Here is a 12,716-nt window from a genome sequence, read left to right as displayed (position 1 = left end):
TTCAAAAGCACTGAAGGTGTCAACGACTATTATTATCTATCTGTCTCTCTGTCTCTCTGTCTCTCTCTCTCTCTGTCTGTCTCTCTCTGTCTCTCTCTCTCTCTCTCTCTCTCTCTCTCTCTCAGTCTCTCTCTGTCTCTCTCTCTCTCTCTCTCTCTCTCTCAGTCTCTCTCTGTCTCTCTCTCTCTCTGTCTCTCTCTCTCTCTCTCTCTCTTCTGTCTCTCTCTCTCTCTCTCTCTCTCTCTCTGTCTCTCTCTCTCTCTCTCTCTCTCTCTCTCTCAGTCTCTCTCTGTCTCTCTCTCTCTCTGTCTCTCTCTCTCTCTCTCTCTCTCTGTCTCTCTCTCTCTCTCTCTCTCTCTCTCTCAGTCTCTCTCTGTCTCTCTCTCTCTCTGTCTCTCTCTCTTCTCTCTCTCTCTCTGTCTCTCTCTCTCTCTCTCTCTCTCTCTCTCAGTCTCTCTCTGTCTCTCTCTCTCTCTGTCTCTCTCTCTCTCTCTCTCTCTCTCTATCTATCTGTTTATCTATCTATATAAAATATACTGTAGGTCTTATTTTAACTTATAATAACGTTTTAATTTACGTGTCGATTTTATTCTGAATCCACAAAGTATCTGAAGTTATTGAATAAATGTAGTAGAAGTACACAGTAGCAGGAAATGGAAATACTCGTGTACAGTACAAGTACTTTAAACTGTACACATGTACAGGACTTCCTCAGCCTGAACTCACCTCAGTGTGTTGTTCAGAAGCGCCCCCGCCCCCCCGCCCCCCCCCCCCCCCCCGCCCCCCCCCCTCTGGGACTGTTGCGTTATAATAAACATGCAACACTACAGACAGAGAGGAGACGTGACCTTTGGACAGACACCGACCTCTGGACTGTTTGTGTCTGTTACGTAACCAGTGGAAGACTTTGGCCACTAGGTGGAGCCACCGGCCTTTTACTGCACCTCTTAACTACAACTCCTTAAACCTGCACACACCTGAGCAGCTGCATTTCTTTCCCCCCATTTTACAGCCTTTTAGCAGAATTTTATTTTTTTATGATTTGTCACTTTACTGTCTGTGTTTAGTGGAAATTCAACTTTTGGTTCCTGAATGAAGCAGATTTTTGGAAAAGTCTTCTTATTGGTTGGAAATAGTGCTTTTGACTGATGCTTTCCCTCTAAATAAGTGATTTTATTCAGATATTTAAGGTCATATAAAGAGACATGCGTCTTAAATGAATAATATTTATGTTTCTTAAAGTGTGACAGGTGTTTTATCGCCTGTGTATCTAGTCTGTGCTGCATGTGTCGCTGTGACCATGTTGAATTCTCTGTTGAAAAAGACATTTTAAACTCAACAAGACTTTTACCTTTTAAAAAAAATCATCAGGAAATAAACCTGTAAAATAAAGCATTACAACAGAATTGTGTGGCAGCAGATCTTCAGCTGCTGGTGTGATGGAGTCTGACGTGATGAAAGTGTGTCAGGTTAGAGAGGGACTGCTGGTGTCTGGGTGCTGACAGGACCACAGTGTGTGGCATCACACTGTTAATATTAGACTCTACTGTAACTCACGTGTCACTCAGCGCTCAGGATCCTCACTCACGTTCTCTTTGTTATCTGTCAGTGACGGCCGAGAGAGCTTCACTTTCCATCTCTCTCTCTCTCTCTCTCTGACGGTTGTGAACTGTTCAAACAGCAGGATGAATGACGGATGGACAGAGGATGAGATGATGAGACTGTTTTTGGTGAGGTTGTGGTAAATCAATCAATCAATCAAACTTTATTTGTAGTGCACTTTTCATACAGGTGAGTGCAGTTCAAAGAGTTCTGATGAGCTAAAGACAAAAGGACAAATGAAGTGAAAACGTGATGCAATAAAATAGATTTAAAAAGCTACAATAACACTAGAAAACAAGAAAAACAATAATAAAAGCAGGTAAAATAGAATAAAATACAATTTAGAACATCTTTTCTTATTGTTTATATATTTATACATGGGCATATTACTCAACTTATTTTGATTCTTGTCTATAACCACTTCAACCTATGTGAATAACTCAATATTTAAAGTTAATTAAGTTTTATTTTTTAATTTTACTGAGATTGTAAATTTACAATAAACAAAAGGCAATAACTAAAGTAGTGAAAATAGAATATAATTACAATAAAATAAGTGAATTAAAGAAAACCAAACTGAATGAAAAGCCAGGCTGAAGAGGAACGAAGCACAAAATAAAGACTCCAGACGTCCTCTGCAGAGACGGACGACCGTCTGAGGACCAGGTCTTCATGGACAACGGACAGTGTGAGTAAAAGTCATGTGACCTGCTGGAGACAAACTGTATTTAAAGACTAAAGTCCCAACCTGTTTGAACAGAACGCCAAACACTGTGTGTGTGTGTGTGTGTGTGTGTGTGTGTGTGTGTGTGTGTGTGTGTGTGTGTGTGTGTGTGTGTGTGTGTGTGTGTGTGTGTATGCGCATGAATGCATTTTGTAGCTGTCAACATTCCCAACCCCCTCCCCCGACAGCAACAGGTGAGTCATTGTCATGGCAACTGCATCTAATGTGTCAGCATCACAAAACTGGTCTGTCCAGATACCACATCAGTCTGACACACACACACACACACACACACACACACTTTGAAAAGCATCAGTGTGGACAGGACCAAAGTTAAAGCTTCATCACCACACAGAGCACATGACTTCCCCCTAGAGGCTGCACGTGTCATTACACCAAGTTTTCATCTGTATTTTAAATGTGTGCAAAAAACATTGATACAGGAAGTTAAAAAAAGAAACTGAATTATCACAGAAACGTTCTTATGTTTGTCTGAAGTGAATGAACCTGTGACATCATCAATCATCTCGCTGTGACCTCTTCTTCTGCTGTTCTTTAGTGGTTTTAACAGGAGAATTAACTCCACCTGCTCGTAGGTGTAACCCCTAAACTGACACAAGTTAGACCACACCCCCACATCTGATTAGATTTTTGCTTTTAGATGTTTTAATATAGAAAGTGTTTAAACCCACGACCAAAGTCAAACACCTTCATTTTGTCACTCTTTTTGCTGGGACCCAAAGGAACCCCCCCAAAGGACCCCTGGAGGTCCCCGGACCTCACTTTGAGAACCACAACCATTGAAATGATCCAGTATCAGTAACAGTGGATCAGTTTCTTCTTCTTCCACATGAATCATTGGGACGACCCCTCAGATTGATCTGGTGACCCTGTGGAGGGCCCTGACCCTTAGGTTGGAAACCACTAGACTTGCAGTTTAAAGCTCTGACAGAACTTTTATTTTTGATTCTTTACTTTACATATAAGAATAATAGAAGTTGTCCTGCACTGTTGAACCGGTGCTTGTGGTGAAATACAGTTGTGGATCTTGCTGCCGTCGCTCTGTCACATTAACTAACATCCACACTGAAGCTGATTTAAAGTCCTGAGTTGAATCTTTAATTGGTTTCAGTTCCAGAGTGAGAGCAGTTTAACTCCGTCTGCAGCTCCTCACTGAGCTGCGTGCTGCTCTCTCTCTCCGGTCGAGCGGGGCAGGCCTCAGGCAGCAAGGCAAACAACTGTTACCTACAAATCATCCGTCACTATTGGAAACCGGTTTTTCTCCCTCCCTTTCCCTCTCTTCTCCCCCACACCACCATCCTCCCTCCCTCCTCTGTTGCTGCTGCAGCTCTAACTTCAGAGCACATGTCTGAGCTGCATCTTTAGTTTTTAAACACTTTGTGTGAACGAGCGGCGGCGAGCGAACGTGCAGAGGAGACGAACACACACATGTGTTTGTGAAGCTGGAAACAGTGTGAGGCACAGCAGCATGTGCTTGTCATCCCCCACACTGCCGACAGGTGTTGGCTTCATGTGACTGCCTGCCCGCCTGCCTGTCCGGACAACGCTCCAATGAAGAAAGAGGAGGAGGAGGAGGAGGAGGAGGAAGAGGAGGAGGAGTGTGTAAAGTTTCATCAACAACAACTGTGTCAGCTCGCTTGGTGTTGGGAAACCCTCCGGCTCAGATTCTCCTTTCTGCTGGAGACTAGTCGGCTGAGTTTGGGGATGCCTCTCCTCCTCCTCCTCCTCCTCCTCCTCCTCCTCCTCCTCCTCCTGCTCTCCGCTGGATGAATGGATGAATCCACCCTTTTGTTGGCGATGGTTCGTTCCTCGGCAACGGCTCCATGGTTACAGTCCAATAAATAACATCACACTCTCTCTTCTGCGTCTCTGGTTTTCAGGCCGGGATGCAGGAGGAGAGGTGAGCGCTTTTTTCTTCTTTATCCCTCGATGCATCTCAAACTCCCCAGAGTCCCAAACATGAGATTCAGTCGAGCAGCTGCCAGACATGAAGTTTTATATCTGTTTGACTGAGACAAGCAGCTACAGCAGAAACCAGAGCAACTCATCTCCAACGTTTTCATCATCAACAAGTATTCAGAGCAAAAATCTCATTTTGTCGTCTCGTTCACACTCGCTTCAACTGGTGATCAGAAAAACAAAAGGTTTTGTTGATTTGTGAAGAAATAAAAAGCCAAATCTAAAAGTTAAGTTGTGTTAAAAGACAAGAAAAAAGATTCAAAATTAAAATTTCATTTCATATTTCACAACTGAACATCAGCAGCCGGTTTTGTTTACAGATTACATTTTCTATGAACATAATGATGTTTGCAGAAAATTTTCAATTCTATTTTATTTGTATTGCGCCAAATCACAACATACATTATCTCCAGCCACTTTACAGAGACTCTCAGGGAAAATCTCCCTTTAACAGGAAGAAAACCTCCAACAGAACCGGACTCAGGGTGGGAGGGAGGCGGGGCTGTATGCGGGCCGGGTGTGGAAACTCTGCTGGTCCTGTTGGAGTTAGAAAACTCCAGGGTTGGGTTGCAGCTGTTGTTCAGTTAAATTCTGTGTTTTATAAATCTAAGAAATCTCTGGTCTTAGTTTTCACCTTTGCTGTTCCTCCTTCACAGCATTTTCTGCAACTAATCAACCATCTGCAGAGGGGACATTCTACTTCCTGTTTACACCGGCACGTGTTTTCAGGTGTGTTTGTATGGACGGAGATTATTTCCGATACGGAGCTAAAACAGTTTTCGCTCTAAAACCCTGTTTTAAAATGGTGTGGACGCAGCCTGAACCGCAGACCGGGTTCTGGATGTGAACCCGGTCTCTGGTCTGACGGCTGTTCGCTGTGCACGTCCACCATCCACGTCAATGGACGAATCAAACCTTTGACCTCATGGTGGCGCTAGAGGAAAGGTCAGAGGATCAGAGAGTTCATCGTCTGAGGACCATGAGCATCTGCACAAACTTTCATCATCCTCTTAGTAGCTGATGTATGATATGAAAGATATTTCAGGAAGTGGTGGATGATGTCACCATCAACCCAGGGACTAAACTTCAGCGTGATAAACAGTTTAACAATAATTACGTTTCTGACTTCCTTAAAATCAGACGATGATTTTTCTTTGAGTCTTTGAGCCTGAGAAAATAAAGTCAGAGGAGAAGTGAGTCTCAGCTGTTTCACATGTGAAGGTAACGAGGTCATGTTAATGTTGGCGAAGTGACTGATGTGTTGTGTGATGGGGTGGGGGGTGGGGGGTGGCTCGTTGTATCTCAATACATTCATTTGAATTGAAAAGCGACCGGTTCAGGTGAACAGCAGTGATTGGATTAGTGATGTAATGCTGTTAGCTGCTTTTCAGGCTCTGTGTGTGTGTGTGTGTGTGTGTGTGTGTGTGTGTGTGTGTGTGTGTGAGAGAGAGAGAGAGAGAGAGAGAGAGAGAGAGAGTGTCTCTATGGTTGTTTTATTTCAGATCCATCTTTGTGAGGACATTTCTGCCTAATGGGTAAATACTCTCAGTGAGCACTTTATTAGGAACCCCTCACTGAGGCTACGTCCACACGACTACGTTTTCATTTTCAAACAGTGTTTTCAAACAAAAACGATCTCCCTCCAGAGTAACACACCTGAAAACACACACATACCTGAGCAGTCACCTACACTGAGCATGTGCGAGCCGGGGTAAACAGGAAGTAGATCGTCTGCTCTGCGGTAAATGAAGCATTAAAACAGAGAATGTGAGTGAACAACAGCTGCTAGCAAAGACTGATTCATCATCATGTTGTATTCACCACTGGTAGTCCAGGCTGGTGAGAGCCAATCAGGAGAGACCGTGGGTGTGACATCATCGTTTAGAGGACTGTTTGAGGGTTACGACGTTGTTAATTTCAGGTTTGGAGTTTAGGTGTGATGGTTAAGGAGGAATGCTTTGGTTCACCTACAGTGAGACCAGCATGTGTTTCAGCTGAGCGCCGTTCCTTTATTTCACCTGTCAACAGTACACAGCTTTGTTTCCGCTCAGCTCGTCTCCCCGTCTCACCACCGGCTTTAAACCTGGAGCAGGAGCACTGTGATAGGTTTATATCTTCACCACGCGTGGGGCGGTTTGTCCGGTGGATGGCGCCAGAGGGAGGGGGGGGCGGTGTCGTTACTAAAGCCTGCGGTAGATTTAATCAGAAACAAGCTGTAAACACGACACTGACGTATGATCCGCCTTAAAGGTTTTAGCTCTGTGTTTGGTCTCCACCAGCTGCTGAGGGAAACATCTGGCTCCTTAAGGCCGACGCTGTGTAAAGACACATGTTTTCACTGTAATTTTAACCTGTTAAGGTGGAATTACTTCACTTTTTTCCTTTATTCTAAGCTACTTTTTTACTTTTAAGATTTTAAGGTAGAATTACTTCACTGGCTTGTTTATGTACTGTTGGACAGATGAATCTACACTCGTGTGTAACTGTAGCTCTCAGGTATTTCTAGTGCAGTAGAAGAAGAAGAAGTCTCCATGTTGAGCTGTAGGAAAAATGTTTCTCAAAATGCTGAATCAGCTTGCAGGACAGAAAGAGGCTCCTAAACAAAAGTGAACTCACTTTTTGGAGTTATTTACCCACAAACCAAACTGCTGGTAACACCCAAATCCTCCCATCAGGCCCCCTCCTCCCCCTCCTCCTCCTCCTCCTCCTCCTCCTCCTCCTCCCTCCTTCATCAGCAACAGGCCGAACCAGCCCGAGACAGACGGACAGACTCTTCCTGCTCTGCTGCAGCCGCCTGCTGGGGAGGAGGAGGGGTGTGATGGGAGGAGAGATGCCTGTGTGCTCCTCTCTCCAGCAGGGGATGATGGGAGGAGGGGGAGGAGGGGGAGGAGGAGGATGGGGAGGAGGGGTCTGTATCTGGAGATGGAGGGCCGGCAGGAATGTGGGAGAGGAACTCGACATGCAGCGAGCGAGGAGTCGAGCCGCTCACACTAAATTTAACAATGAAAGTCAGAGAGGGTTTAAATTTAGTCTCCAGCTTCAGTGGCTGGAGTTCAGTCCGAGCCGAGAGCAGAGAGCAGAGCTGCTGCCGTCAGTTATAACACACACACACACACACACACACACACACACACACACACACACACACACACACACACACCACATCCTCATCACTGCTGCACATCAACAAGTGTCAAGTTATTCAGAGGAAGCCTTTGAGTTTTTAAGCATCTTTAATTTCATGGTTTAAGACTTCAGTTCAAATAACGTCAGAATCACGTCATGATTTAAGGTGGAATTACTTCACTTTGAAGATGGGTTTACTTTACTTTTGATAATTTAAGGTGGAATTACTTTCTTTTTACTTTACTTTTGAGATTTTAAGATGGAATTGTTTCACTTTGAGATGAACATTGAGTTTTATCCCTATAAACAATACTTCCTTTAAAGAATGTAATAAGTAATATTTATTTTTACTTTAATATAAACCTATATATGAGTAAAGAACTGTTGTAGCCGTGGATGATAACATCATGTTACTCATTACTGAGATCATTACTTTACCAACACCTCCCTGCAGGAACAGTAGCACCCCCCCCCCACCCCCCCCCCCACCTCCCCCCTCTCAAAGGCTCGAGGTGGGCATCCCTCTTCTCCCCAAACCCCGCGATATGTGCAACTTCCCCCGCGCCTTCTTGTCCTCAATCCTCGCGATAGGTGCGGCAGCTGCAGTGAAGTGTGGCTGAGGGAGTGGAGGAGCCCGCAGCGCGGATGTTTGTTTGTTTTTTGTTTGTTTTTTTCACCTTTTAAAACTGTGTGTAACTGATGAAACTAACGTCAGCATCGTGTTTTACTGAGAAATAAACCAGAAGAAACTAAAGGTGGTGACTTTTAGTGAAGAGCAGTGATGGAGTGCAGCTCGAGCTGTGGATAAATAAAGTTTAAGCTGATATTTTTGGGGGGGTTAAAGTTGCTTAAAAGTCGTGCATATGCGCAATTTAGCCGTTAATGCGCAGTTTTGTTGCGCAAAAAAAAAAAAAAAAAAAGTAGAAGCTGAACGAAAGTGAGATAAAAAGCGAAAATAAAAGGAGCTGCTGTGGAAGTTGTAATCGCTCTACGGGCTTTAATGTGATCGACTAATGGGATTATTTTCTCCCTCCATCACGGCTGCTGATGTGTTAACGGCTCGTTACCGGGAGAAGTAACGCGGTAACGGCTGCCCCCGTGTGCGCGAGCGAGAGAGAGAGAGAGAGAGAGAGAGAGAGAGAGAGATGCTTGGTGGCCACGTCCCCTTGGAGACCGAGACAACACGTGATGAGCTTTACTTATCAGGTTTAGAGGGAGAGAGACACCGAGAGAGAGAGAGAGAGAGAGAGAGAGAGAGAGAGAGACGGGAGTCCGGAGAGGAATTAAAATAAAAACAAGTTAAAGACCAAACACTTTCCTCTCGACGACTTCTTCTTTCCTCGAGTTTTTTTTTTTTTTTTTGTTGTGTGTTTTCTCTCTTTCCTCCGGGAGAGGAGAGAGAAGGGAGGAAGAGAAGCGGTAGAGGAGGAGGAGGAGGTTGTGGAGGAGGGAGGGGAGGGGAGGAGGAGGAGGAGGAGAAGCCGGAGTAAAGTTTGTCCAAGTTTGCACATCCCTTCGGAAACGCCATTTTGATTCCTCTCCTCTCCGGAGCGAGTTTGCAGCCTCTCTCTCTCCCTTCTTTTTTTTTTCTTCATCCCCCTTTATCATCCACCATCACCGCCGTTCATCATCATCATCATCATCATCGCCCCCACCACCACCACCATCATCATCCTCGCCACGATGTCTCGGCGCAAGCAGCCCAACCCCAACAAAGTCAAACGTAAGTCTGCTCTTTTTTTTTTTTACCCTCTCCATCGTTGTATTTTGGTGCTTTTCTGACTCCGGGCTGTCGCTTTAGTCGGTGTCCGAGTTGTGGGTCGGTTCTCGGGGGGGGGGGGAGTTTGGACTTGTTGTGGCTGTAGAAGTAAAGTTTAAGCTGAGATGTGGGACTCGGTTGGGGAGGGATAATAGTTTTTTCTCTCCTCTCCGTGTTGCTTCCTAGTTTGATGCGCATCCAAGCGGTGGAATTCAACCCCAGGTCTCTTCCTCATTCACCCTACTTCAGCTAATTATCACAAACAACTTGTTTTTTCGACTTTTGGTGCAACTTTACTTCCCGTTTGCACGTTACGGGCTGTTGTTGGGTGGTTTTGCCCCGCGGGGAGGGTGGCAGGAGGGGGTTCAAAGTCTGCTCGCCGCCGGAGTCGAGCATCCATATCTCGGGTGCACTTTGGTCGGAGCCTCGCTGTTAGTGGCCATGTGTAAAGCTACCAGACACCACCGGCAAGTTAACGGCAAACAGCACCGCTGCTTCCTGTCCGTGCCTTCACAGTAAAACGACCTGTTGCTGTGCACGTTAGCGAGGTGAACTGTGAAATGTGTTGGCTCCCAGTGACCTGTTGGTTGCTTTAACTTGCTGTTAAACTGACCCAGATTCTCTCTGGAGGTTCAGATTTTTAGAAAATATACAACATTTGTGGAGAAAACAGTGATGCTGCTTGATACAGAATACTTAAGTTTTGTGTGTGATGTCAGCAAAACATTTGTACACCGTCTCATGTATTGGTTTGTCTAACGGGATAGTTTTATTAGGCTAATCGAATAATCATATCAGTCATTTTCTAACACATTTGCTGGTCCCATCTTTCAAAAAGTGAGTATTTGCTTCTTGTTTTAGGTCAAACATGACAGTAAACTGTTTTAGGGGATCTGGACTGTTCCCCAAACAAAAAAAACATTTAAACATGTTACCTGAGTCCAAGTAAACACAGATATTCTGTTTGCTAAGCATCAAATCTTCACTTTTGAGCAGCTGGATTGAGTGAATATTTGGCATTTCTGCTTTAAAAACATGTCTCAAATTATGAATCAATATCAAATAGTATAATAATATTAGTGAAGATTACAATGGAAGAACTAATTAAGGTAATGACTGGTCCTTGCTGCAAACACAATAGCATCAATAATCCTTGGACATGTTAAACTCAATCTAAAATAAGATAAATCTCTTTGTATTTATAAGTTTAAGTACAGACATATATGTAAATGTTAATGTGAATTTATTGAACCAAAAACAACATGGTTTGAGAAGTTAAATCTTCTAAAAAAAAAATTAGTAACCTCGTCTCCCAATGCACGTTTTATTTTGTAGTAACAATCGCCACGCTTCCGGTCACATTCTGGCTAACGCCTGCTAGCTCGACGCTGCTGCCGTGACCTTGCCCAGACATATTTAACAAGAAACCGACTACTGTTCATTTATAAACTGCATCAACGCCGCGACGAGGCGGCTACAGTCTTCGAGCCGCTCGACGTGTGCAAGTTTCTGCTGCTGTTCGGCGACTTTTCGCCGCGTTTCGGAGACTTTTCCACCGTCTCCGGTTACGCGCAGCAGCAGCAGCATCGACGTGACGCCTGTTGCATCCACCTCCCCCCCCCCCCCCCCTCCTCTCCCCTCCTCCTCCTCCTCCTCCTCGGTCTCTCTTTTCTGTCTTTCGACATCATTCGCCGCTTTAACTTCCATTTTAAACGTTAACTACCGTTTTATTCTGACACTTTAACTCCTCTCCGACCTCAAACCGTCGACTTTAGCAACTTTTCAGATGCTAACGTAGCCGTTAGCCTCGTCGTCGGGGGGTGGGGGGGTGGTGGGGGGGTTTCCGTGTTGGTACACGGCGGAGGATGCTGGCGGTTTAAATCTAATAATGTGGTTTTACTGTGTCCGAGAGACTTTGTTATCAGTGATCCGGGTCAATGATTGACGGATGGGCCCGAGTCCTGGTGGTTGACTCGCCGGGAGAAGAGATGAGTTGATGGGCTTTCTCCTCTCTGTCTCAGGGCTGAACTGGTGAGATAATGGTTGCTAGGGATTTTCTCTCTCTCTCTCCCCCCGTGTTCGCCCTATGTCTCTCTACCTCTCTCCACCTCCCTGCTGAGGAACTTCAACCCCAATTTTACCAACAAAATCCAAATTAGTTTGAATATTTCAGACTTTTAAAGCATGTAGAGCAATCACTGGTTAGTTTGTAGTGACTTTATCCAACTTTGTGGGACCTTTAACCCCTGCAGGATCCATGCAAGGGGATTTAAAGTGCACATATGGTAGTTAAATGTGAATTTATTTCCCAAATTATCATCATTTTACGGCAGTTTTTACTCTTTGTAGTAATCAACAGTGACTTTATAGTGACTTTATCAAACTTTATGCTATCTTGTAATCCTGTAGTATACATATGTAGAAACTCAAAGTGCATATTTGACAGTTAAATGTGAGTTTATAGGAAGTTTAGCATCATTTTATGGCAGCTTCTACTCTTTGTTGTAATCATCAGTGAGTTTAAAGTGAGTCTATCCAACTTTGTGGTATATTGAATCCCTGCAGGATCCATATAAGCCAATTTAAAGTGCACATATGGTGCTTCAATGTGAATTTATACCAAATTTAGCATCATTTTATGGCAGTTTTTACTATTTGTAGCAATCAACAGTGACTTTATCAAACTTTTTGCTATCTTGAAATCCTATAGTATATATATGTAGAAACTCAAAGTCCATATTTGACAGTTAAATGTGAGTTTATAGCAAATTTAGCATGCTTTAATGCAGAGTTTGCACATTTATTGTTACTCTATGATATTAAAACAGGGACTTGCATTGTGTTTGCAGTAATCAACAGTGGTATATGTCCATATGTATGGATTTAAACTGTATTTTTCATAATTAAACATTAGTTTATACAATTGTAAGCAAGCTTAATGGAATTTTTATTTTTCACACCAATCACCAAATATTAGAATTGGGATTTTTAGTGTATTTCAGGAGCATCATTTCGATGTTACACTGAAGGTTATTTTACGTTGTGTCTGTAACATCCCTTTAAACTTGATATGTGCTTGCTCTGCTGTGTTTCTGGTTTATTTTGACTTTATCATGTTTTATCTTATGTTTATTTCCCACACTACTTATTTAATAATCGTGTATGTATGTGCGTGGTGTGTTTAAGTGCTCCCACAGTGACTTGAGTGCATGTGTTGTGTACAGTAGCGACTGTATGTGGACTCTGTCTGACTTTATGGCATCTTCAACGGCTTTCTAACCATAAAGATTTTCCTACAGAGCGTTTATTGTAATCTGAATTGTATTTCTGCAAGTCAGAAATATGGTTATAGAACTTTTTATTGTGTTTGTAGTGACATCTGTCCTGCACAGTATTGACTTTACTCAGTGTGAAACTGTTGTCATACCTACATGGACATACAGTGTGTTTGTAGTTGTCAGTGGAGAGTGTTGCAGCGTTCCTGTAAATCTGTGGCTGCATTCGAAGGCCGTAAGGCGACTTCAT

At 43.7% G+C, this 12,716-nt stretch overlaps 1 protein-coding gene across 2 annotated transcripts in view; it reads left to right on the top strand.

Annotated features, from left to right (window-relative positions):
• Positions 1 to 7,995: 7,995 nt before the first annotated feature.
• rreb1a (ras responsive element binding protein 1a) overlaps positions 7,996 to 12,716 on the top strand; it is a 65,966-nt gene continuing 61,245 nt past the window's right edge. The window contains exon 1 of one of the 2 annotated variants that reach the window (XM_056363950.1): positions 7,996 to 9,155. In XM_056363950.1, the coding sequence (XP_056219925.1) occupies positions 9,116 to 9,155 (40 nt within the window). In that variant the 5' untranslated portion in view covers positions 7,996 to 9,115. The remainder of the gene's footprint in view (positions 9,156 to 12,716) is intronic. The other variant, XM_056363951.1, reaches the window with a different exon arrangement.

Source organism: Seriola aureovittata, chromosome 20 (genome assembly GCF_021018895.1).
Source record: "Seriola aureovittata isolate HTS-2021-v1 ecotype China chromosome 20, ASM2101889v1, whole genome shotgun sequence".
Taxonomy (NCBI): Eukaryota; Metazoa; Chordata; class Actinopteri; order Carangiformes; family Carangidae; genus Seriola; species Seriola aureovittata.
This window is presented reverse-complemented; position numbering and strand designations above follow the sequence as displayed.